The sequence below is a fragment of the Ochotona princeps genome, chromosome 23 (assembly GCF_030435755.1).
Source record: "Ochotona princeps isolate mOchPri1 chromosome 23, mOchPri1.hap1, whole genome shotgun sequence".
NCBI classification, from domain to species: domain Eukaryota; kingdom Metazoa; phylum Chordata; class Mammalia; order Lagomorpha; family Ochotonidae; genus Ochotona; species Ochotona princeps.
In genome coordinates, this window is record NC_080854.1 from 23288141 (window position 1) to 23315260 (window position 27120).

The 27120-nt window shown below is 42.9% G+C and overlaps 1 protein-coding gene across 2 annotated transcripts; it reads left to right on the plus strand.

Moving 5' to 3' along the window:
- Positions 1–1078: 1078 nt before the first annotated feature.
- On the plus strand, positions 1079–26890 carry C1QTNF3 (C1q and TNF related 3). Of its 2 annotated transcripts, none has more exons than XM_004583641.2 (6): positions 1079–2135; positions 8208–8319; positions 10906–11060; positions 21387–21516; positions 25889–25988; positions 26640–26890. In XM_004583641.2, exons 1-6 carry the CDS (start codon positions 1833–1835, stop codon positions 26797–26799), a joined length of 960 nt encoding a protein of 319 aa, XP_004583698.1. In that variant the 5' UTR covers positions 1079–1832; the 3' UTR covers positions 26800–26890. The 2 variants fall into 2 exon arrangements, with proteins under 2 accessions (XP_004583698.1, XP_004583699.1); XM_004583642.4 differs by having other exon boundaries at positions 1100–1916.
- The last annotated feature ends 230 nt before the right edge of the window (positions 26891–27120 follow it).

A 27120-nucleotide genomic window follows, 5' to 3' on the forward strand; every position in this document is an offset into this window, starting at 1 on the left:
GCAGTTATTTAGTCAGATAGGCAGAGTGCGGAGGAGCCTGATGGTGATGGCCACAGATGGCTCTTGGGAAAGTCGTGACTTAGGAGGCTGGATGTCAGAGCCATTTCTTGTTTTGAAGTCTCCTTGTGCCATTTTTCCCCCAGGCCTCTCCCTGGTGGGGACACTGGGACAGTGCACCGAGTCTTCCTTCCCACCACAAAGCTCCATCCCTTCCCTCACCTATCAGATCCTCCCCTCCAACTGCAGCTCCGTGGTTGAAATTCTCAGGGAGCTCAGTGCTAGCTGGCAGCTTGACATGCTGCCCTTCCCCAGGCTGGCTGCCTTACATAGTGGTCACCACCAAACTCAAAGGATCCTCCGGCAAGACCATCTGCGACACCCCAGTGTGGACTGGAGGAAAGCAGCTGACAGCTTTCGTGTGTCCCACTCGGTAGGGACGGCTTGCTTTGACTCTGTGGAACCTGAAAAGCTCCTAGGCTTGGGGCCTGCAGCTCCTCTATTCCCCAGAATCTCCTCCTCCTGCCATCATCAGACCAATCCTCTCTCTGTGAGTGCACATGGTTCCTGTGACAGTTGCTGGAGTGGACTGGCCTAGCTGCTGTCATTCTAACCAATTCAGGGGACAGTTCTTCTGGTTTCCAGGCCTCTTCACTGAGGGAAAAGGCCAGCTGGAAGCAGCTCCCGCACCTCTTTGTGTCCAGCTGCTCCGTCTTATCATCCACAGCCCTGGCTACTTTGAGCTCTTGCTTTCTTACAAAACCACCTTTGTCCAAACCCTTAGCACCAGACACCTGCCACACATCTGCTAGCAGGTCTCCAATTGTCTCCAATGCTCCTGAAGGAGGGTGAGTGAATTTTTCGGTGAGTGCATATGTATAAATGAAATGATATGTAAATAGAAGCAATGTTTAATGTTTAAACTATTTAAAAGTCTCTCTTGAATCGTTACTGTGTAGAGGTTAGGAGTGTTCATCTACTTCTTGGACCGTTAATGGAAGTGGAGTAACTGAAAGAAAGGAGATGGTAATTCTCTTGATTATCATCTACTTGGAATAGTGTGTTTGCTGTGGCGCTTACCAGTTTTCCGATTTTAATCAAGGCTGAGTCAAAAGGAAGCAAGTTGGTTAACTTTGACTTAACTTTGCAAGATCAATGCTAGGACAAAAATTTCTCTATTAAATTCTGAGACTAGGTGCTCGAATTCCACTCGGTGTCTCGTAGTCAAGCGATTGCCTTCTGCTGCTGGCATCTGGTGGGGGGGGAAATGAGTCTCTCTAAGTGGGCCAAAGTGGGGGAAGTAGTAGCTCCTCAACCAGAGGGCAAGCCTTCCCTTGATCGCCTGGGGTGGGTTCCTGCTGCCATTTCAGACAGAACTGATGCAGTTAAAGCCTGAATTTCCTGGCAAGCTCCAGGGTAGGTTTTTCCAAAAGGCATCTTAGACCGCGAAGGCACAGCCTTTCCATGTCTAATCACGAAAGCAAAGCACTGGACACACGCTTTCTGTTTCCAGCTGTGTGTTTTCTCCACACTCCAACAGAAACGTGCCAAGGTGTGACATTTGTGAACTCCACCCCCCCCCCAACTGGGAACCGCGCACACAAATCTGTCCTGCCTGTGGTGTGGGAGAGTGATGAATGGGGGCCGTTCTGCCTGGGGAGGAGGCCGGCTGTCACTCTGGCGTGCTTGCAGCCTTATTTATTACATACCAAAGTATATAACCAGCCGGCGGACTGCAGCTCACATCTCCAGCCCTGGCATCTGCCCGTGGAGCCCACGGTGCCTGGGGCCGCTGCCGTCTTCCTGAGGAGGCTCCGTGGCTCTGTTTGAGAACCATGCTCTGGAGGCAGCTCGTTTGTTGGCACCTGCTGGCTTTGCTCTGCCTCCCATTTTGCCTGTGTCAAGATGAATACATGGAGGTGAGCGGAAGAGCTAACAAAGTGGTTGCAAGGATAGTGCAGAGCCACCAGCAGACGGGTCGTAGCAGCTCCAGGAGGGAGAAAGTGAGAGAGCGGAGCCATGCTAAAACTGGGACTGTGGATAATAACACTTCTACAGACCTAAAACCCCTGAGACCAGATGAGCTACCGCACCCCGAGGTAGATGACCTAGCCCAGATCACTCCATTCTGGGCCCAGGTACTCAGAATTCTCTTCTAAGGATTTCTGTGAAAGCCTAATGAGTTGTGCTGCTATTATTGTTGCTGCTGCTGCTACTGTTGCTGTTGTTGCTAAGAATTTTAGGATTAACGCTTGGGGGAACTGTGCTGAACTGCTTGTGGGTCTTCCTGTGCATTGCCCTGGGATTTGAGAGGGTCTGTCGGTCTCTCTGGCGGTGACGGTTTTGAGTGGCCTCAGCCTCACCCCATCAGAGAGAATGGGACAGCCGACTGCTTCCCCTGATGTAGGAACTTGCTTTCTTTCCTAGTCTGTTCATGGAGCACTGACCCGAGGCAACAGAGCCAGCTCTGTAGATACACATTAGCCTAACAGTTGGACTGTCTTAATCCTTCCCTGCAGGAGGCAGTTGTCCTCTGTGTCTGATAAAAACGATTAAAGTTCTTTCACTTTGATTTGTAACTTAACTGTGACATTTCCTACCAATCTTGTTTATGACAATTAGAGTAGTCTCAATAGCCCAGCCTGTATGTTCAGACTGTTGAAAAAAGAAAGAGTTAAGGAAAATAAGACCGTGCATATTTAAAATACAAACCTTCTGGTATGGTTGGCATCTGAGAGACACCAAGCAGTTGATGTGTTTCTCAGGGTGTAATTCAGCATCTATGGAAATCTCTTCAACCCTTGGAGGAATATGGAGTGAGTTGATGTTTCAGGGCAGTGAATTACAAATTCATGAAACTTAATTTGACTTGCCCTACAGGCTCCTAGTATGTTAAAAATGGATGGGGACAAATAAGAAAAGTTAGTTTGACTTATATGAACTTTGAAAATGTAGCTTTTATTGCAAGAGTTGATGACTTTTACGCATTAACCCTTCAATCCTAAGTTTTTAATTCTGTGAAGATTTCAGCAACATCTTATTCATTTCAGAGTTAACCATAAATGGTATCTTTATTGCTCAGTTTGAATCTTTTTTTAAAAGCTTTTATTTATTTATTTGAAAGGCAGGGTTACAGAGAGATAGAGAGAGAGAAAGAGAGAAAGAGAGAGAGAGAGAGATCTCCCATCCACTGATTCATTCCCCAGATGTCCACAATGGCTTTAGCTGGACCAGGCTGAATCCAGGAGCTGAAACTCCTTTCAGGTCTCCCATGTGGGAGTCGGGGTCTAGCAGTTGGACCGTCTTCTGCTGTTGTCCCAGGCACTTTAACAGGGAATTGGATAGGAAGTAGAGTAGTTGAAACTCAAACCATCGGGCCCGGTGGCATGGCCTAGCGGCTAAAGTCCTCACCTTGAACGCGCCGGGATCCCATATGGGCGCCGGTTCTAATCCCGGCAGCTCCACTTCCCATGCAGCTCCCTGCTTGTGGCCTGGGAAAGCAGTCGAGGACGGCCCAAAGCTATGGGACCCTGCACCCCGGCATCGGATCGGCGCGCATCGGCCCGTTGCAGCTCACTTGGGGAGTGAAACATCGGATGGAAGATCTTCCTCTCTGTCTCTCCTCCTCTCTGTATATCCGGCTTTCCAATAATAATAAAATCTTAAAAAAAAAAAAAAAGAAAGAAACTCAAACCATCACTCATATGGGATACCAGTGTCATCTCAGTGTTATAGGCTACACCACAGCACTGGTCCTGAAAGTTGTAATAAATATCCTATATATGGGATGAAGGGACTTAATGGGTAAATAGTCCCTGGGAAATTTCATGTGGTTGAAATTTAATGAATTATCTGTTTATATATCAGATAAGATCACACACAGAACTCATTACAGATTTGGTACAAACCTAGGATTTTGTTTGTGTTGTCGCTTTTTCAAAATGTTTTTAAGAGAGGCAGAGAGACACTAGATAGACACAGGGGGAGACAGCGCCCATCTGCCGGCTCACTTCCCCAGGCGTCTGAAGTGGGCCAAAGCTGCAGCTGCCAGTACAGTGCAGGTGTCCCTTGTGGGAGGCAGGAAGCCAATCACTTGAGCCGTCGCTGTTGCCTTCCAGGTTCTGCACTAACAGGAAGCTGGTATCAGGAGCCAAAGCTGGTGTGTGGAGCTCAGATACCCCAGGGCGCAACACCTGCTCCACACCTGGGCCTTAACACCTGCTCCTTACCTGGGCCCTCCGTCTGGACCACAGCACACAGCTAACTCCTGTGCTATGGAGCTTTATTGCTCAAAGGGTCCTCAGAGAACTTGAAAACCTGCAAGTATGATGCCACTTGTAGATTGTCCTTTCATCTCACAATCTTCTTGGCAGAAGGGTGATTAATGCTGCTGTGTTTTTCTTAATGATAAAGACATTTGTGCTTGTATCCAAGTCCTGGACAGGACTTTCCATTTCAGTTGATGGCATCCTTCTTTTTTTTTTTTCTGTTAGGAAAAAAATTTAATTTTAATTTTCTTGGGGCCAAAAATTTATAAGAGACAAAAATAGCAACAGGCTTTAAATACACGCTTTGGCTGAGTTACAGAGAAGATGCTGCACCCCCTTGCTGCCTGACTTAAAGTGACACACAGCAACGGTGCATACTATGTATTGTTTCTAGAATTCACAATCACATTGACCTTAGCGAGATATTAGGTAGAAGGCATGCTCGCATTTACTTAATGCCCTTTTGCACAGCCAAAGGGAACTGCACCTGGATGGCCAGCAGCCAAATGTAAATCGACACACTTCTCCTTCCCACTTCCTGCTGCCAGGAACTTTTGATGCACGCTGCCCAAGAGGTGCAGGTTTAAGATGCAGCCTTTCAGTTATAACAAAAAGATACATACAAATTAGTTAATTCACTTCTACTTTCTGTCATACACTGTCACCCCGGGATATCTATATGGCATAGATGTTGTAAGAATGAACTGTGCTCACAATAAACATAGGTACTTTATCCAAAGACACATACATACACCTGCTGGCGTAACCTAAAGCCATCTTCTGGTTGTGGAGATGCTAGCAACAAGCTCTTCCTCTTCCCCTTACCACCTCCAAGGACTAAGCCCAGGACTGTGACATCTCCCTCCAAGAGGGTTTAGCAAGGATCACTCCCAAAAGACAGCCCTTCCTAAAAACCACCAAAAGAGGCATTTATATAGGGATTAGTTTTCTACCTCTATGTTTAACATACTTGGAGCTTAGGATCTATTTAATATATTGCGGGATTAACTAAAGTATATGTATAGAACAATGGGTAGACAAGCTGAATAATCTAACAGGAAGGTAACCCTTCTAGGCACACTTCCTCACCCCTTCCCTTCCCACCCCAGTGACATCTGCATTCTCTCCGAATTTAAGGTGGCATCCTTCTTGACTGTGACTATGGGAGGTCCCAAAGGCAGCAGAAGGCAGTGACAGCTTGTCACTGGCCATTATTTCCTGGAAAGCCACACTGAGCTGTCCACTGATATCCACATTACATTTCTACTTCACCCCACTTCCTAGTTCTGGTTTCCCGAAGCTTTTCAAACAAGCCCCCAACAGGAGATCCTGGGAGCTTTAGAGTAACCCACTTTCTGGTTGTTTTCAGTTCTGTTCTGTCGATGAGACACAAATTAAGTTAAGGCTCATTTTCTAGTCTTCATTCCTTCCCTGCCTCCTCCACCCCTCCTCCCCTTTTCCCCCAGTCATTGCTTTCCTCAGCATTTCTTTTGCTTCTATTTTGTACCAGACTTTAGGAAGGGGACTAGGGAAAAATCAAGATAAACACACCATCTCCTGTTTCCTAAATCATTTTGATAAAGTCCATTGAGGATGACAGTTTTCATCAATGGAGTTATATGAATTAAATTTAGTTTAATCACTTGGCAGTTAACTAGTTAAACTTCATTTAATTCATGTAATTGCATTAACAAAAGTGTTATCCTCACTGACTGTAGTTTTCCAGTCTATTATAATACAAATGGTTCCTTTTTGGGACTTGCCCTCATTTCATCCCTTCTCTGTCCCTAAATCCCATCATTGGCAGAGTCCTGAATTTCCCGGGGATTAAAAAGCAGTGTTTCAGTAGAACGAGTAGATCTTCTGGGTGATTATAGATGACGTTATTGTACCATGTGTTTTCCTATTAAAAAAAACACACATAGAAAAGGATTGTAAATGTTCCCATCATAAAATTTGTTATGTTTGAAAAGATAGTTATGTTTATTCCCAGTGGATATTAAACAATGCGCACAAGAATCGAATATCACATAAAACCCCATAAACATGTGCAATTTTTAAAATAAAGAATAATTTGAAAAGATGTAGTTCACATGATCAAAACAAGTCCAAGAAATGTGGAACACTTCCTGCTGAGCCTGCATCCTTGTATGAGAAGGTGGAGAGGTTCTGTGGGGTCTCTGACTTTCCCAAGGCCATAGATCTTTCCAGTGGGAACAATTGCTTTGATTTTCTATCCTGTATTGATTTCCTGGAAGGCTTCCATAGACTCAGAGCCTGTGGATTGTGTGGTCCTGGAAAGCTGACAGCGAGAGAGGAGTTAGCTGACCAACGCAGCTGCTGAGGATGGCAGGACCATGCCTGGGACGCAAACACGGCCAGTGTTCTCTGAACAGCTTCGTGAAAACTGTAGGAAAAAGACATGAAAGACTGAGAACCAAGGCCACACTCATTTTGGATTAAAAAGAAAACAAGTAAGCTCTAAGCACGCAGGATTGGGAAGCCTTCACCCAATTTTCCGCTGGGATGTCTGCTGAGGGAGAACACTTGGATTTTAAATTCTGCTCTTCCTCCGCCTTCTTCTTCCCCTTTCTTCTCCTGTCTTTCTTGTCAATTTTTTTTTCCTTAAATGAATTCCATGGTAATAATATGCTGTTTTCAAAAGACCTTTGGATTATAATTGGTGTCTAGGAGAGTTTCCACGAGTCTTTTGCATGACATAGTTGAAAGGCAGGTTGCCAGTTTAGAGGAGAATTCGAATTTAACAAGTTAAACCCAACTCTGACCAGCCAACCCCCACCAGATCTCTCGCTCCTTGACAATAAACACAAATTTCAGAAAGTTTTCTTTGTGTAAAGAAATATTTAACTAGTTCAATGTCACATCAGCATATGTAGTACTCATAAATTGCTCGTTAAACATGAGTTCAAACAACAAAACACTATTTTTTATTGTGAGACAATGAGACACTCAGAGAGTAAACAACATGCACATGCATATGAGAGAGCAAGCAAGTGCTTTTCTTGCCAAGTGCCTGCAGTGAGGTCGAGTCAGAGTCAAAGTAGGAGCTGGGAAGTCCAGCCAAGGTCATGTGGGTGGCAGCAATCTGTCTCTGGAACTATCACCTTGCATTAGCAAGAAGCTGGAGGCAGAAGCCAGAACAGGAAATTGAACTCAGACACCCTCATTTGAGCCACAGGCACCTTAACAACTAGGCTAAAGCCCACCCCTCAATTTATACTTTGAACTGTAGCATGTGGAGCCGAACTCATGTTAAGTACTCACATAAACTGTAAGTTGTTCCAGGAGGGAGATCATTAAAAATCATTAAACTCACAGTTATTAGCCATGTATTTTTAAATAGTCCTGAAAATTATATGAGCAAATATATTTGTTAATTAGATCCATTTAGCCAATCCACAATATATAGAATAAATATATGTAATTTTCACATATAGTTATTTCATTTAAGTAGATAAATATGAATAATGCATTGGACTAAGTAACACTAGTCCCCATTTTCTTCATGTTCTTGGTTCAGTCGTGAACCTAGAACATGAATACAGACAGTGTGTAATAACTGTGTTTGATGTTGGCAGTTTTTGCAGTCTGGTTGTCTCTGAGGTATTGGAGGGAGGGAAGGAGGCAAAGCTCCAGGTCCCCTGCTGAAGCAGTTTCTTCTTTTGCTGTCAGACAGGCAAGAGGAGAGCACCTTCTAGAAGTTCTACCCATCTGCCCATGCCTCTCCAAGGAACATGTTCTCACACGGGCTTTTCTTGTTCCCTTTCGCTTTGACACTCCCATGCTACTGATTCTCCCACCCTAAATTAGCTTTCCTCATGTTGTTGTATGTTGGTTCATGGGCCAGGGCCTGGGGCAATTAAAAAATCCTGAGTATTCCCAAGCACCTTTCCCTGAAGCTTCTGTTTCATCTTTTTCAAGTCTCCACAAACGGGAGGACTGCCCCCAGACTGCAGCAAGTGCTGTCACGGAGACTATGGCTTCCGCGGCTACCAAGGTCCCCCTGGACCCCCGGGTCCTCCTGGCATTCCAGGTAAGGATGAGCAAGTTGCGCTGCTAGTCTGATTGCAAACTCATGGCCAAATAGAAGCCCAAAATAAGCCAAAATAATTTGTGATCTAAAGGGCTTGTGTAGGAAAAAAAAAAGAGTGAGAGTTGGGTATGGGTTTTGTTGGGATAGTATAAATTGATAGTATCACTGCAGTGTCACTTACAGAACCCCAAACACCTCGGGCACTCTGGGATACCAGGTGCATAGGCTGGGAGGCTCTTCAGCAGCAGGAAGTATACACTATCAGATTTTCATTGGGATCTATTCTTAGTGCTGGCGTTTCTGCCACAGTGTGCTTTATGCTTTACACTGTCTTTGACTTTCAAGGGACTTAGGAAGCAAGGACAGGACTGGGCTTGTCATGTTCCCAGTGACAATCACCGAGCTGCACACCCTTCTGTGGGATTCTAGGGCCAGCTAAGGTTCCTTCCCTCAGCCCCGGGGTCCCTCCAGGCTGAGCCGTCTCTGAGTTGATTTTCATGCTTCCTCTGACCTGGAGCTCCCGTACCGTCCTCCGGCATGCGCAGTGCTGTGGCGTGACACCAAGGCCCTCTCAACCTGGAGTTCAGTCATATCTACGTGTGTGTGCTGATGCCCCCATGCTCTGGAGAGTTCTGGGAGCTTGCTAGGACCCCAGGTCAGCTGAAGACACAGAACTCCAAGATTCCCTTGATCTTAGGTGATCCTAGGACTTCCAAACCTAGCTGGGGAGATGTTGACAGCATTTCTTCTGCGGATCCAGCCAGGGTCTACTTGATTTTCTTTGACTCAGGCCCACTGATGCTGATATTTATCAAATGTCGTTTGCTTTTTAAAATATTTTAGAATAATCTCTCACATGAAACCAAATTTGTAATTAGAAAGCTGTCTATTAAACTGTGATTCCTAGCTTGGAGTTTGTGTCACTGCTCAGCAAGGGCAGCAGCTCACAGGTGCAGTGATGTGGAGCCAGGGGTTTCTATGCTTCTGAAATACTTTCATCTGTAAACTTGTTTTTGTCCAAAGTGGACAGGCTGGCCTTACTTAAATGTTTCTCAACAGAAGTGGCTTTGCCAAAGAGCACAATAATCTATAAACAAATGCCAGAGTTTGGAAGCTTGGTTTGATACTTGATCAAAGGTAGAATGAAAAGAAATAGTAGAAGGCCCTGAAAAAAAAAGGGAAGTATAGACGTGATTTATTAAGATGAAGAGTTGAAATTTTTATCCATGTCTGTTTTCAAAATTATTGTTAGATTTTGTAATCAAGGAAGCATGCCATCCCCCAGTTACAAAAATGATTCATATCCTTTGAATAAAATTTGAAGGATAATGCTGGCATGGTGGCACAGTGCACTAAGCTTTCGCCTGCATTGCCAACACCACAAATGGATGTCAATTAGAGTCCCAACTGCTCCATAGCAGATCCAGCTTCTGGATCTGCACCTAGGAAGGTAGCAGAAGATGGTTCAAGTGCTTGGGCCTCTGCTGTCCACATGGGAGGCTGGAGGAAGATTCTAGTTCTTGGCTTCAGCCTGGCCCAGCTCCAGACACAGGGGTCATTTGGTGAGTGAACGAGTGGATGGGGATCTTTGGCTCTCCCTCTCTTTCTGTAACTCTGCCTTTCAAATCAGTAAGTAAATAAGTCAATAAATCTTTAAAAAAATACTTCAAAGAATAGAATAGAATATAGAATTGTACAAAACTGACATTTTATCCATTTAGGAAAGCAGCACTATAGACATTTGTATGTAATTTACTTCATTTAGTTTTCCCCTGTGAATACACACGCACACACAATATTTTCCCAAAACTAACATTATACTTTCTTTTTTCATAACATTCTAATCTGAAAACATATTGGAAGTCATTGTATATAACTAAATATTTTCACTTGAAAATGTGTTTCTTTTAAACAGAAAAAGAGAGAGATTTTCCATCTGCAGAGTCATCCCTTAAATGGCCTCAACAGTAGGGCTGGGTGAGAAGCCTGGAGCTCCGTCTGATCCTTCCCTATGGCTGGCAGAAACTCGAGTGCTTGACTTATCATCCACTGCTTTCCAGGCACTTTTGCAAGGAGCCGGGTCAGACATTCAAAGCGGCACTCCGATGTGGGATTCAGGTCTCCCAGGCAGTGGCTTAGCCTGCGTGCCACAGCACCAGTCCCTAAATATTTTTCTTCAGCATCCCTTTTTATGACCATTCAACATCATTTGCTAGATTATGCCATTTTCTTGTTTAATTTTCCATTCTTGGTAGCTATTTTAATTGGTTTTCATCTTTGCTATGCTAAATGATAATGGGATAATCAGTTTTCTAGACAACTTTTCATCTGAGGCTTTTTTTTTGTTAAAGAAGAACATGGGCTTGGAAGCCTTGAGGTACCTAAGGCTCTGTTCTGAATCCGAAGCTCCTTTTAAGAGTGGGATAATGTAAAGACGCCCCTGGGCTGCACTTGAGGTTGTTTCACATGGTCCCCTCTTCCTATGGAGTTTGGGTATTTCTGAACTGGCGGTTATATTCGTCTGAAGGTAGGTGATGAGCTTGAATGACTGGATTTTCCTCCCCTGACACTGTCTGCTTGTTTAAGGAAACCATGGAAACAATGGCAACAACGGAGCCACTGGCCACGAGGGGGCCAAAGGTGAAAAGGGAGACAAAGGTGACCTTGGGCCTCGAGGGGAGCGCGGGCAGCACGGCCCCAAAGGAGAAAAGGGCTACCCTGGCATTCCACCAGAACTGCAGGTAAACTCTCGCCGGGCACACCTCCAGGCTGCCCGCCTCTGATCCTGCCTCCCCTGCACACCTCTCCACCCTCACCCACACCTGGCCGCAGGCAGCTGAACGTTTGGCCTCTGGCTCAATTCTTCCCAAACCTTGAGTCAGTCCAGCTCATCCGCCCTGCAGGGTGTAAGGCTAATGCGATCCAAACAAGGGTTTTTCAGCTCCTTCCCAGGAAGGCAAACCAACTCTGTGTGTCAGCTAATCCATTTTCCAAGTGAGAAGATGTGCTAGAGAAAGAAGGTTTGCCAACCTAACTGTGTAAATATTTATGTATACGTAAGTAGATATATAAAGAATACATAAAACAGAACATAATATTTTAGTCATTCATTTTTTATATTTCAGTCACATACATGGAGATTATTCATATACTTTTCTCAGGTTTTTGGTCATATGTACAGTTTTTGTGAACCTTTTTTTTTTGTATTTGAATTATCCACTTATAGTTTTCTAAAACAGGAGATATTTATTTTAGTGTAAAGTTTCCAAACCCATTTATAAGGTTACAGTTCTACATTTTATCCTGAGTTCAGCCATATTTTTTTGACTTTTATGTTTATTATTATCTTTTAAATTATCCCCTAAAATATCTATCTACTTATCTATCTATTCAAAAGATAGTGTGCTAGGGAGAGACAGAGATTGTCCATCCACTAGTTCATTCCCCAGATGACTGCAGCAACCAGGGCTGCCCCAGGCCAAAGTCAGGAGCCAGGAAATCCATTGGGACTTCAGCCATCCTCTGCACATGAGCAGAGAGCTGGGTCAGAAGCACAGTAGCTGGGACTTGAACTGTAGTCCTGTGCAAACAGCAGGTTAACTCTGCTGTTCCAAAAAATTAGCCTTTAGAGGATCTGAATCTTTAAGATTTGTATTGCCAACATCTAAAACTTGTAATTATCAGGGCAAATTGCCAAGCAAAATTGCTAGCTATGGGTTATCTTTTTTCTTGGGTGGGGGAGCCAATATGTCTTTTCTTTTTTCAGTATAAATTTATTTTGTTTTTGATGATGTTTACATAGGATGCACGCCTATGTGGCCCACCGATTAGGGTGGGGTGGGTTGAGGAATGGGGGAAAGTGGATGAGACAACTGTTTCCAATCTCTTTTTTTATTCCTATATCTGGGGAAGGTGGGGAGGAAGGGGAGAGGGCTGCTCCCGGCAGCCCAACCACGTCAATACCCAAGGATGGGGATGGCCACCTGATGTCATACCAGGGTCCCCAATGTGGAGCTTCTTCAAAGGATACTGCTTAAGTGGTTTTGATAGCTCTGAGATGCCATTGATTTCATTGTTCCAAAGTTGAGGAAGTCCTTCCAAGGTCCATTGGCTGACATAATCCACCTTAAGTGTCTCCATTCACCCAGATACTCACAGTCAAAGCTTGGCAGGGAAAGCTTTCAATTTGTTCTGCTCTCCATGGTATTAGACGTCCTCTGCAGGCTTCAATGAACTTGTTGTCATGTTTCCCATGTGCATCTGGGCATGCTGTCTGCTGCACAGGCTTGAACAACTGAGCAGGCCCAGTTCTGACACATGTACTTCATGATCAGATTACAGATCCTGTGCTTTTCCCTGTGATTGGAGTTCCAAATCCAGTGATCCAATTTGTGTGTTGGAGGGGGGGTTCCCCAGAGACACCTCACTAGATGTGACCCCAGGCCTGACTCCTGTGTGTGCCAGACAATGCAGGGGTCCAGCTCAGTCCATCACCCACATCACCCTGTACACACATATTGGTGGTTGTGGTTGCCCAGTCAGTTCTGTCCCCAGCCCCATTTTTACGCAAACCAATGGATGCTGCAGCCAAGTTCAAGCCTGCCCACCACACACTTGGCCCTCACAGCAGGAACTGCAGCCTAGTGGGGGCTAGCCCCCTAAGTCCCCACCAGATCTGCCCCCAGCCCCAGTTCCTATGCATGCCAGTGTGTGCAGCAGACTGGTCCAGACAATCTCATATCCCATTTGGCTCTCGTAAACATCAATAGGTGTTGGAGCCTTGCTCAGCCTGACCAGCCCCACTATCCAGCCCACATTCATGCTGGCAGATGCCACTGCCTATTCAGCCAGGTCCTCCCCCAGCCCTGGTTCTCATGTTCACCAGTGGGAGCTGCAGCCCATCAGAGGGATGCTCACAGTTTCCCTGCTAGGCCTATTCTCAGCCCCAGATCATGAACTTTCCAAGCAGTTCTGTGGTCTAACCTGACAGGACTTGCCCCCAGTCCTAGCATCTGCTAGGCAATGCTGTGGCAAAATCCACCCAGCCTACACTTACTCTGACTCATGCATGTACCAGTGGATATGGTCACTTAGCCCAATCTGACTCTTCTCCTCCCAAACAGGCTAGTGGATTTTTTAGCCCTGCCCAATCTGGTCTGACCCCAGTACTGGCTCTCACGCTTACCAGAGGAAGCAGTGGCAAGGCAAGGGAGTTCTCACAGCCCCCCTACCGGGCTTGCCACCACTCCTCCTGGGTCTTACAGGTACTGGTGGATGCTGCATCCCAGTTTGGTATGTCTCACCTTACCTCCTCATTCACCTGCGGGTGCTGCAGCCTGGCTTGGCCTGGTCTGCCCCCAGTTCCAGTTTATGCTGGTGGGTCCTGCAGCCTAGCCCAGCCTGGAATGTCCCAGTCCCAGCTCTAATGTGAACTGGCTGGTGTTGCAGCCCACTTGGCCTGTCCTGCACCCTGTCCTTATTCTCACATCTGCAAGTGAGTGCTATAAACTGGTCCAGCCTGACCAACCCCTAGACCTTATCCACATGTATGCTGGAGGGTACTATAACCTGGCCTGGTCTGGGCTGCTCCCAGCTTTGGTTCTAGTGCTCATCTACAGGAATTGCATTCTGACAGAGGAGTTCCCCAAGCTCCTCTATTAAATCACCTCCCAGTGGCAGATCTTGCGCACACAGGTGGATACTTGACCTAGCCTGACTTGGTCAATCTCCTATCCTGGCAGATGTAGTGGCCTTGCTGGACCAGCCCACACCCATTCTGGCTCTTTTCATTGGGTGCTACAGTCCAACCCGGTCTGTCTCATCCCCAGACCCAGGTGTCAGATGGATCAGTGGGTGCTGAGACCTAGCCCAGCCAGCCCTACCCCCATTTAGGCTCTTGTGAGCATCAGTGAGTACTGGAGCCTAGCCCAGTCTGGCATACCCCAGACCCAGTCCTAAGCCTGGTCCTCCAGTGGTGTGTTGTGCCACCCTGGAGTCCTGCCCACCTTCCCAGGGCTCATGCATGCTCAGGCTTGGGCCCCCCGACCATATCTGCTGGCATGCCCCCCGCCCACTTTCCATATCTTTAAAAAAGATCAAATAGGCAACTATGCTGGCGCACTGGTATAGTTAACACAGATTTGGCATTAACCAGGTCCAGAATGCATGCCAAGTGTTAACTGCTTTTCTCCTAGCAGTGTAACACTTGCCTAGGTACAGTGCAACCTAGGCAATTGCCTACAGCTGGGGGAAGCCAACATTTTAATATTAATTCTTCCAAGGGACTTCTATCAATATTGAAAGCCTAGTGTTTTTTTTTTTTTTTTTTTTTTTTTTTATTAATTATTATGCATTATGTGACAGTTTCATATGCTCTGGGAATTCCCCCACCCCTCCCTACACCCCTCCCCCCTGGTGGATTCCTCCACCTTGATGCAGTATTACAGTTCAAATTCCATCAAGATTCTTTCCTTGCAAACATATACCCAGCATAGAGTCCAGCTACTCATTGTCCAGATGGGTTGAACAGTTTGTTGGGGAGACCATTTCTGGTCCAAAGTCAGAGCTGGTAGAATATCATCCCAGTCAATTAAGAGTCTCAATATAACATTAACAGCAATTTGTAACATTATGGAATTGACAAGGTTTTGCGTAACCAGTATGTTAAAAAAAACAAAACAAAACAATACAAAACAAAAAAGAAGCAAGTTCTTAACCACAACCTATGATTAGCTCATTGACATTTCAATTTTAGTTCATATACAGGACCAGCTGCTATATACCTTAAAATGGCTATAAGGTACCATTCAGCTGTCTCGTGTCTGTTTCATTTTAGTATTTAGCCATTTGTTGTGTTGAAGTCTAATTTTACTGATCTTGGCAGATTTTAGGATAATCTAGACTGGCTTGTAACTCTAACAAGACATTTGTCAGCAGTTAAGGTGCAGAACATTTTTTTTTTTTGGGGGGGGGGGGTGTGCAGGAAAGTCCCCAACACCATGGTAAGGAGTGACTAATCTTTGTGTCCTACCCAGCGAGGCATTAGCCAATCCATGCCAGCTCTTTCCTGTCGGATTTCAAGCTCTACTTTTTGTTGTTTGTCTATTTATTTTAGGTTTTTTTTTTAGTTTGTATGATTGTTTGTTTGCTGTGAGGGGTTTTCGGAGCGATCCTGATGGTCATTGCAAGGGAGGGTGGGGGTCCAGAGGTGGAGCCAGGCTCGGTCCAGAGAAAGCTCTCCTCCCTGGTCCCGAGGGACGTTTATTGTTCTTCTGTTTCTGCGGACCGCTCAGGGCTTCTGGTTGTCATTCCGATGACGTTGGTTTCTGCGCGGTAGTGTTTGGACTTCTTCCATCCCCTGCGGGAGCTCCGGTTAGGGGTGGGTGACCTCAGAGTACTCGGCCTCCGAGGGCATCCAATTCCCTGTGGCCTCCTTGGCAGTTGGGATATAGTCCTTGTTGCTCGTATTAGTAGTTTGTGGTGAAGGTCTGGGAGTCTTCATGGTTGGGATCCAAGCTTTCTCCTTGCCATCTGCTCTACCCTGGAGTGCCCCCCTGCTCCACGCACATGACCTCCTGTTAAGAGGTTGTCAGGATCGCACCCGATTCCCCCCTCATGCATTGGTATAGTTGTTTTACTATTGTTTAGTGCTGCTTTGAGTCTGTTGTCTATGAATTACCAGATTTGATCATGATAGGCTATATTATACTTTTTCCTCACTCTTTTTATGGTCCTGAAAGGCTTCCCTGCACTCCCCCCCATTACGGATTAACATAACGTATTGAGGGTATAGTAGGTTTTACAGTTTTTCGATGTAGATCTTAAGTATTCTGACATTAATTGTTGGTTTATAGATTATATCACATTATCTTATTGTATTGGATACAGGTTGTTAGAGATTGCAATAATATTACAATATACAGGTACTATCAGGTTGTCATCTTTTCATCTCAGATTAAGGCAAACATGTGGTATTTAACCTTTTGGGATTGGTTCATTTCTCTTAGCATGATGGATTCCAGTCGGGCCCATTTGTCCACAAAGAACTGCATTTCGTTTTTTTTAATAGCTGAGTAGTATTCCATAGAGTAGATGAACCATAGCTTCCTTATCCAGTCTTCTATTGATGGGCATTTTGGCTGCTTCCAGGTTTTTGCGATTGTAGATTGTGCTGCTATGAACATTGACGTGCATGTTGGTTTCTTGAGTAGGAGATGTTTTGGATATATCCCTAGGAGTGCTATTGCTGGATCATATGGCATGTTGATTTTCAGTTGCTTGAGTATTCGCCAAACTGATTCCCATAGAGGCTGTACCAATCTGCAGTCCCACCAGCAGTGGAGAAGGGTTCCCTTTTCCCCACATCCTCGCCAACAAGTGTTGGTGGTATTACGTATGTGTGCCATCCTTACTGGAGTTAGGTGGTACCTCAAGGTTGTCTTCATTTGGATTTCCCTTATTGCCAGGGAGCTTGAGCATTTTTTCATATGCTTGTTTGCCATTTGGGTTTGTTCCTTTGTGAAATGTCTGCCCATTTCCTGTGCCCATTTCTTGAGTGGCTTGTTTGTTTTGACATTTTGGTTGTTTTGTAGTTCTTTGTATATTCTGGAAATTAGCCCTCTGTCACCTATGTCGTGCGCAAAGATCTTCTCCCATTCTGTGGGTTGCTTTTTTACTTTGTTGATTGTTTCTCTAGCTGTACAGAAGCTTCTTAGTTTGATGAGGTCCCAATTGTTTATTTTGGTCTCGATTTCTACTGCATTTGGAGTCTTTTTTAGGAAGTGAGGGCCTACTCCTAAGTGTTGCAGTGTGTTTCCAACATTTTCTTCCAAAAGTTTGAAGGTTTCTGGATGTAGGTTTAGGTCTTTTATCCATTTAGATTTGATCTTAGTGTATGGTGAGAGATGTGGGTCTATCTTTTTGTTTCTGCAGGCTATCAACCAGTTGTCCCAACAGCATTTATTGAACAGACCTTCCCATTTGCTTGGATTGTTGTCTGTCTTTTTGTCAAAGATTAATTGACTGTATCTATGTGGATTACTGTCTGGTGATTCTATTCTGCTCCATTGATCTTCCTCTCTATCTTTGTGCCAGTACCACGCTGTTTTGATAACCACTGCCCTATAGTATGTCCAGAGGTCTGGAACTGTGATTCCCCCTGCTACCTTCCTGTTCTTCAGGATGGTTCTGGCTATTCGTGGTTTTTTGTGCTTCCAGATGAACTTTTGGATCATTGTTTCCAGTTCCATGAAGAATGTTTTGGGCAGTTTGATTGGAATTGCGTTGAATGTATATATCGCCTTTGGCAATATAGACATTTTAATGATATTGATTTTACCTATCCAGGAGCATGGGATGTTACTCCATCTTTTGAGGTCTTCTTCAATTTCTTTTTTAAGTGGTTTGTAGTTTTCCTCAAATAGGTCTCCTACATTTTTGGTTAGGTTAATTCCCAGATACTTCATAGTTTTCTCTGTTATTTTGAATGGTATTTTGCTGCTTAGATCTTTTTCCAACTTGGGGTTGTTTGCATACACTATGGCTGTTGATTTCTGTTCATTAATTTTGTACCCTGCCACACTCCCAAACTCTCGTATAAGTTCTAGGAGTCTCTGTGTTGAGCCTCTTGGCTCTTCTATGTAAAGAATCATGTCATCTGCGTATAGTGAAAGTTTGACTTCTTCATTTCCAATTTGGATTCCTTTGATTTCTTTTTCTTGTCTTATGGCCTCAGCGAGTACCTCTAGGACTATGTTGAATAGCAGTGGAGAAAGTGGACATCCCTGTCTTGTTCCAGTTCTTAGTGGGAAGGGTTCCAGTTTTTCTCCATTCAGTATGATGCTGGCGTTGGGTTTTTCATATATTGCTTTGATTATGTTGTGGATTTTTCCATCTATGCCTACTTTGGTTAGGGTTTTTAGCAGGAAGTGGTGTTGGATTTTGTCAAAAGCTTTTTCAGCGTCTATTGATACTATCATGTGATTCTTGTTTTTCAGTTTTTGGATGTGGTGTATCACATTTATGGATTTGCGAATGTTGAACCATCCCTGCATTCCAGGGATGAATCCTACTTGATCCGGATGAATGATCTGTCGGATGATTTTTTGAATTCTATTGGCTAGGATTTTGTTGAGTATCTTAGCATCAATGTTCATCAGAGAGATAGGTCTGTAGTTTTCTTTCTCTGTAGGATCTCTGTCTGGTTTTGGGATTAAGGTAATGTTGGCTTCATAGAATGAGTTTGGAAGGGTCGCTTCCTTTTCTATTATATTGAAGAGTTTGTAGAGGATTGGGGTTAGTTCTGTTCGGAATGTTTTGTAGAATTCTGTAGTGAAGCCGTCTGGACCTGGGCTTTTCTTTGTTGGGAGTTCTTTAATCACTGATTCAATCTCTGCTTCAGTTATGGGCTTGTTCAGGTCGTTTGTTGCCTCTGGGCTAAGTTTTGGCAGGTTGTATAAATCTAAGAACTTTTCCATTTCTTGATGGTCATCTGATTTGTTGGAGAAAGCCTAGTGTTTTAAAGATTAAAATTTTGTGGTTAAAATGAAGTAATTAAAAGAAATGTCTACAAATGTGACACTTTTAAATAATTTGAATATAAAGCAACTTTTATATTTAAAAGATCAAGTAGGAGAGATTTTTGCCATTTATATGATGGCTGTTTGACCTTGAGTAAGTTTTATCTTTCTTCTAGGCCTCATTTTTTTTCCAAGTGTGAAATAAAAGGTCCTAGGTGTTTCTTTAACTGCTTTTAGCACTTTTTGTAACTTTTGATTGAATGCTGTTTAATCATTTCAGCAACATGGGATCTGTGTGCAAGCATAAAATGACAAGGATCGGGAAGAGAGATGCCACTCAGTCAGATGAAGGTGTAATAAGATGGACGGTGGATATGTCAGACACAGTAGCTGGGTCCCTGTTGGTGCTTGTACAATGGTGAAAGGCTGCTGCACAGTGGACATCTGTACAACCATGACATTGCCCTTACCCTAAGCCACGGTACAATCCCTCGGGAGGACTCCTGTCACATGGTGTTGTAAAAGAAGGAAATCTGGTCTCATGCAGTTTGTGAAGGGGAGACCCTCACATTCTCTGCAGACAGAATCCCATAGTGTTAGACTGCATTCATCTGATTCACGCAAGGCTGCAATGGCTCCTGCGGAGAGAGGACTGGCATTGGCTTTCACAGATATCTCTCGAGGGTGGCTGCCAGCAAAGGCATTCAACAGCATTTTCTGAAGGTTCTTCTAATTATCATTAGCAGTTTCTATTTTGAAGTTCAGCTTTGTCTGTGGGAGTTGGTAGTATTTGCAACAGGAGTTAAGTTGGTGCACAAAGCAAAGTTATAGCAGTGCCTCACTCTCTGCTTAAGCACTGCAGACACTGGAAATCATATGGAATAACATGTTGAATGAGCCACTTAGAACTAATACTGCTGGGACTCAATCTCCTATCTCGGAATCTAACTAGATGATTTGTTCCCAGACTCCTAGGGCCCTTTGGCTACTATCAGGAACAGAGTTCTCAAATTCTCTTTACTGATCTTTTACTGATTGAGCAGAGGCTTTTGGAGTTTCATAAAATATTTGTAACCAGTCCCAGAAATAGCTTCTGGCACCCACTGGCTTCTCTCATTCCCTTAGTCTAAATTAATGTTCCAATAAGACATTTTTTAAGCCAAAATCATACCCAAAAACTTTTATTTTTTCAATATCCAAGTAGATTACTAGCGTTATTAAACCATTTTTTGACATTTTAAATAACTCAAAGCATTCCCTTTCATCTCTTAAAGATTATTCATACCTTTCCCCTGTAAAATAACTTAGAAAACAGCTGTTCAAAAAAACAAAGTCCAGAGATGATTACTTTCAAAATATGGTTACCCATCTTTACAGATGTGTGCACATTTGAACACATATATGATTTTAAAATGTTAGGAGATGTAGTGATATAATTAGCTTATTTCATTAATGATAAGATGTTTTAAACAAACATCAACCAATATGTCTTTTTAAAAAAATCTATTTATCTTGAAAGTCATAGTTACAGAGAGGGAAAAACAGAGATCTTCCATGTGCTAGTTCATTCCATGCATGGCTTCAGTGGTCAGTGCTGGGCCAGGACAAGGTCAGGAGCCAGGAATTGATCCAGGTCTCCCAGGTGGGTGTAAGGCTCTCACACACTTGAGCCATCTGCTGCTGCTTTTGCAGGTCATTGTCAGGCAGGTAGATCACAACTGGAGCATCCAGGCTGTAAACTGGCGACTATAAGGGAGGTCAGCATTGCCAGCAGTGGTTTTACAGCTTCAATGCTGTCCCCAAGTTCTGTACCTTTAAAGTGGATCTATTTTTTATCCAAATACAAAAGGAATATGTGCTCATTTGAAAAAAAAGTAAGTTCAATGAAAAAAAAAACTTCTCCATGAAAAGTTTACTGAGAGCTATTATTAATAATTTTGTGAATATTTTTACAAATATTTCTCTCAGCTTGAAGAATCTCACCCACATAAATACATTCCAAAAAGTCTGCTATCAGGTCATAATGATCTGTGTTATTTGATTTTTTAATTTAAAATGTACTAAATACATTTTCCATTATATGTGTATGTGTACATTTGGATCAATATCAAGGATTTTCAAAGTGTGTTCCAATAATCTATTCAAAAGGAAATTAACAAATTCTTGGGGAAGAATAATGAAGGGTTAACAAAATTTTAAAAAACTGACTGTAGGATTTCTTCAATCCTTTAATATGCCAATGTGAATTTGATAGCTGCAAATGAAGAATTTTACCCAAATTTTGTCACTAGTACTTATTAACAGAATTTTAATGTCAAAAAGTTCGTTGAAGACTGATGTCTTCTGAAACATATTCAGAAATGTGGGTGTATGTAATCATTCTAATAGGTTGGATCTTATAAACATGTTAGAAATTGCCGTAATTTACTTACTTATGTGTGTACAAATGGATATTTCTTAACATTCCTGTGATGGATAATTCTGTAATAAACTTATTTATGTAAGGGAGTTATTTAAGATGAAATCATTAACCAAAAACTCTTTTCTTAGATTGCGTTTATGGCGTCTCTGGCGACTCACTTCAGCAATCAGAACAGTGGGATCATCTTCAGCAGCGTGGAGACCAACATCGGAAACTTCTTTGACGTCATGACTGGTCGATTTGGGGCCCCGGTTTCAGGTGAGCTGCAATCATGCTAGACATGGAAAAAAGAAACCGAGGGAGGGGAGGGAGGAAAGCCTAAAGGAGGCAGGGAAGACGACAGGGTCGAAACACTTTCTGATTTTGGTTAGAATAAACAGCTCGTATGGATTTCTGCTGGATCTGAAAGTAAATGAATAGGATCTGAAAAGACAAGTACCATTTCAAAAATATGGCCATGATTATTAAGATTAGTAACTCAGATAGCAACCAAACAAGATAAGGACACAGTGCTCTGTTCTTGGAGAACAATTCACATCTTATTGTAACCATGTCCTACCGTTGTTCTCACCTCAAGAAGGGCAGGATCCAGTTCTTTTGTTTTGTTTTGAAGAATGCGTTTATTTGAGAAAAGGGGGGGAAAGTGAATGAGCACCCGTGGGCTGGCTGACTCACTGCCTTGAATGCTTGCAAAGGGTGGGCCAGTCAAAGCCAGAAGCCAGGAATGCATCCCAGGTCTTACACAGGCATGTTGGGAACCCAATCCCTTGAGTTCCTCCCAGTTCCTGCCAAGCATCTGCATTATTGGGAAGCCAGGAGCCAGAGCCCCAGATCCAGTGTAGACACTCTGCTCTGGGATGCCAGAGTCATAACCAACACTGCCAGGCTCAATGCTCACTCCTAAGCCTTTCAATTAAAAAACAAAACAAAATAAAAAGTAGGTAACATATTTATATAGTTTAAAACAGTTTATACAAATGGGTTTTCTTTCCTTTTTCTATAAAACCTAGGCCATTTTGCATTTTGGTTGTAAATTGCTTTTTTTTTTAAGCTGACAATAGATTTTGCAACTTTTTTCACATTGTTTCATCTTTCTATCTTATGGTTGGATGTTCCAGAGCATATTTTCTTATTCCCTTATTGCTGGGCATTTGCAATATTTGCAGGGTTTGTTTATTAAAAAGCAAGACTGCAATGACTGAGTCTGAGAACACCATGTTGTCAGGGAACATGTCAAGGTATACCTGTTGGCTGAAATATTAGCAGTGGCATTGCTAGGTGAAGAGACAAATTTATCCACAGGATTGATTAGTTTTGCCAAATTGCTCTCTGTGAGACTGTGCTGGTGTAATTCTGTTGTCAGGAAATGAAAGTGCTTATTGCCAGTAAGCCTCATCAATAAATTATGCTTTTGAATGATGTCTAGACTTGGGCAAAGAATGCTATTTAAGAAGCAAAAACTTTTTACTTTGATATAATTTTAGAAGAATTACAAAAATATTACAAGTCATTGTATCCCCTTTAGCCAATGTACTGTTAGCATTTTATACAAGTGAGTTTTAAAGTCTAAGATGAATAAACGACAGAATATGGATTCATTTCAGTAATACGACAGAATATGGATTCATTTCAGATTGCCCCAAATTTTAATTTCTTCTCTAATGTGTTCATTTCTACCTGAAACTCTTGTATTGGTTCTTTCCTGGGGGTGTGTATGTCACTAGTACATTTTAAACTCTATGATATTTGTCTACATTTTTTCATATACTACATGATAACATTTCATCTTGGTGACCTACTGATTGGGGTAATTTTTGTTGTTGCTTTTTGTTTTTTCAAATGAACTGAGACTGTGTGAGTTGGATTTGCCTGGACTACCATAGGTGAGGCTTTAGGCAAGCCTCCCAGGTATGGAACTAACTCAGTGGCTCCCTCCTCTGTGGACAGAGGTTGAACTGGTTCTTCTCAGCATGGCCTCTGTGTGTGTTTTCCTGGTGGGACCTCACTTTCTCTGCCTCCCCAGACTGCTCTGGATTCAGGAGGACTGCTGAGACCAATCTTAGACTTGCCAACTCCTCTGCTTTCAGGGAGCTAGTTTTTGCTGGAAGCTTCTGAGAGCTGCACTGGTTTCCACAGTCTGTGCTTTATCTGTTAACCTTCCCCTCACAGCCTAGTCTTCACCTCAGCTCTGCTCTCAGGAGCTCCTTTTCAGCAGCTACACTTCAAAGCAGGTGTTCCCTGGTGGGGGCTAAAAGTCTGCTGGCACAGTTTGACATCTGCTCAGAAACCCTTCCCAGCCCCAGGACTCCCTGTGTGTGATAGTAAACTTACAGGATTCCAGATGTCTAGATTCGAAATGCTCAGCCTGTGTTCAATAAATGACATTAGAGATTTACTACTTTATTATAAAGTATGGTTTGTGCTAGATGATCTCACTCAGCTGTAGTTTAATGCAAAAGCTTAGCTAACATTGTTAAGTTAGGTATATTAAATGTATGTTCCACTCGCTGATTTTCAGTTTACAATGGGCTAAGCTTTTCCAGATATGATCCCATTGTAAGTCAAGGGGCTTTGGTGTTTGAAGCTTTGTTGATACTTTGGCAGAAAATAGATTCTGTTTTTTCCCTTTCAATTTCTCCTATGTTTGTACACAACATCCAAATGGAAAATGAAGAAAATGATGGATACAGGGATATCTTACATTTGTGACCAGTGCTATTAATGTCTGTCTTGATTCACTGATCTGCCCATTTGAAGTAAGCAAAATGAACTGATATATGAGGTAGTTTGAATGAATCTTCCATCACACTCCAGTCAGCTTTAATGTGCTCATATGATTGTCATATTTTTAGTCTGAAAGTTTATGTTACGATTTCCCTGTGGTTGTTTTCTTAAACATGATCTGTATCATTGATTGTAGACATGCCTGGCTCTGCCAGGTCAGTCATTTCCTTGTTTCCACTGATTTCAGTTTTCTTTGTTTCCACCGACGTAGTTGAAAACTAAGACTTAGTTTCTCAGCCTCTCTTGGGTGGGATATCATTCTGATGACCATCATGCTCATGTGACCACCACAGTTTACTATTTGAACTCATCCAGTAGGTTGTAAAATGACCGTCTTACACATTTCAGCTTGGATGAGATAGAAGAGCTTGATTTCTATAATGACAGCTCCACAAAGACCTGAAAACCACAGTGTGAGTTTGATGGCTGGCTACAATGCCAGCACCTGGGCAGAAAGCCATTAGTGGCTATCACATGTATTCACTTCTGTGATTCTCATTCTAGATGTTTCACTTACTCAACATCTGATTTCTTAATTTACTCTTTTGAAATTCTTTTGTAATCTATTTTTTAATAGTGCTCATCATTTTTGAGGAAAATTAATATTATTTCCTCTCATTTTGATTTTAACATTATCGAAGCCATTGAAAATTGTGTGTGGGTATGGTCTAATATGAAGACTTATAAAATGTGGGAAATCCAGACATACATACATCATTCTCTTTAAATCCTTTAACTGATCTTTTATTTTTCATCTGTGGGTCAGTCTCTAGGTGTGTAGATGTGACTGATTTATGCGCAATTTCCTTTGTTGCTGGCGCATTGAAATTGCAACTGTTTGATTTGGTTTGGCTTGACTCTGAAACAGATGGGTCAACATGGCACCTTTTCAATTTCCATAGTAATTGCACTCATGGAAAAGAAATAGGACTGATCAGTGCCTTTTTTTGTTCTTGATGTTTGTTTCCCTATTTTTTTTCTTGCAGGCATTTTAGTTTAAAAATATCACATGGAAATCAATATGAGCTTGATGACTTTAATTATTTCTCCTATTTCAAATCCAAGAATATGTGGAATTGGGAACATTTTTCCTTGTAGCGTTTCTTTATAAATTCAATAAAAGAACCTTCCTACTGGCATTTGGAGTATATCAGGTCATATTAAATTGCTTCCCACGAGTTGCCCTCAGCTCTAGTTAGAAAATTCACACCTTTCAAAATATATTGGTCTTTTTCAAATCAGAAGAATACAGACTTTTATAACAAGATCACATGGCAGAGTCACAGTTTGATATCTCTGTTTATTATATATAATTTCACTCTTTAACAATGAATAATGTGAGAAATCATTAGAACCGTCTCTTTGAAATGATTGAACCTTTATTCTGTGTTACCATATTTCCTTAGTTTTGGCCCACACCTTTGGTGATTCTAGGCATCAGTTGTAACGCAACGTTGGACCATTTGTCAAGTCATGGAATACATCATGTGTTTATTCTCTGGGCTGTCTGTATCTGTGACAACTGCTGTTAATAGTTAACTAATACCTATTAAGATCCCTTTGTTGGCGGACAAGGTAGTGAAATGTAGCTCATAAAGGACTTTGTCTTTTTGACAGGGATACATAACACACACAATAAGAAAACCTCAAACATCATAAGGAACTTTGAAGGGGCAATGTGTAATAAAGTACAGATACAGAGATACTCGGATACACAGAGGCCAAACACGCCACATAGACTGTTGACGAAAGAAATGTGAAGTTTTTGGCACATCTTCCTGCTGTCTTCAGCTTCTCTCTATATAATACGTTCATATAACACTGGATAAATACCTGCTTTTTTCAGGCGTGTATTTCTTCACCTTCAGCATGATGAAACACGAGGATGTTGAGGAAGTGTATGTGTACCTTATGCACAATGGCAACACAGTCTTCAGCATGTATAGGTGAGTGGTCTAGCCTAGCCAGGGGCTCCAGACTCCAGAGTGTGACCATTGTTTGCCCAAAGGCCATTCCAGCAGCAGAGCCTTTCCCCAGTTCTTGTCCTCAATGAGAGCATCCACACACCAACGCATGGCCAGGTTATCGCTCATGCTTGGGAATAAATAAATCTGATGAATTTGAACATCAGCAGGTTTGTAACAGATCTTGAGTCATCCACTAGTACCTCTCTTCTCCCCTCGCCCAGGCGTTAGGATTTGCTTTGTACACTTACCTTTTCTCTCCGCCATTTCCTCTGCTTTCCTAATCTTCTTCATCAGTACCCTGAACTTAGTCCTTTTGGGCTTTGTCCACTGTTGTCCTGGCTCAAACTTAACAGAACTTTCCTTCCCATCAAACAGTCCAGAGTGTGAGCGGTTTGGGGGAAATGTTCCAGGTTGGGTCACGGTCAGAGCTTTCTCCACACAACTTTCAAGGATCCAGGCTCCAACATGCAACCTCCAAGGTCATCTGAGTCACTTCTGCTCTCCTGTCACTGAGAGAACTGTATCCCACGCCCATACCTAGATGCATGAGAGAAGGAGATGACAGGTGCTGGTGAGGATTCTTCTGTTCACTCTGAAGACTAACCAGTCTGTGCCTCGTTTTCTTTCTAGCTATGAGACAAAGGGGAAATCAGATACATCAAGCAACCATGCGGTGCTGAAGCTGGCCAAAGGGGATGAGGTTTGGCTGAGAATGGGCAATGGCGCGCTCCATGGCGACCACCAGCGCTTCTCTACCTTTGCTGGCTTCTTGCTCTTTGAAACGAAGTAAATATATGAATAGACTAGCTCCACCTTGGAGAACACTTGTAGGTGAGCTGGGATTGTTATATGAGGAACAATAAAGTTGAGGATTCTAAAAATCTGGTTTTTAAAAAAATTATTGGTTATAATGCTAAACATGCTACAGGTGTACCGATAATGTTAAAGACTCAGGGACTCAGAGTATGAACCAAAAGATTTTTCAGAGAGAGGACCTGAACCAATATGCCTACACCTTTATTACTCTTCCCTGGTACCTAAAAGGGAGTTCTGTCCTCTGATGCAGGCTAGAAACTGTTATTCCCATGAGGAAAAGCCATTTGAAAAAACA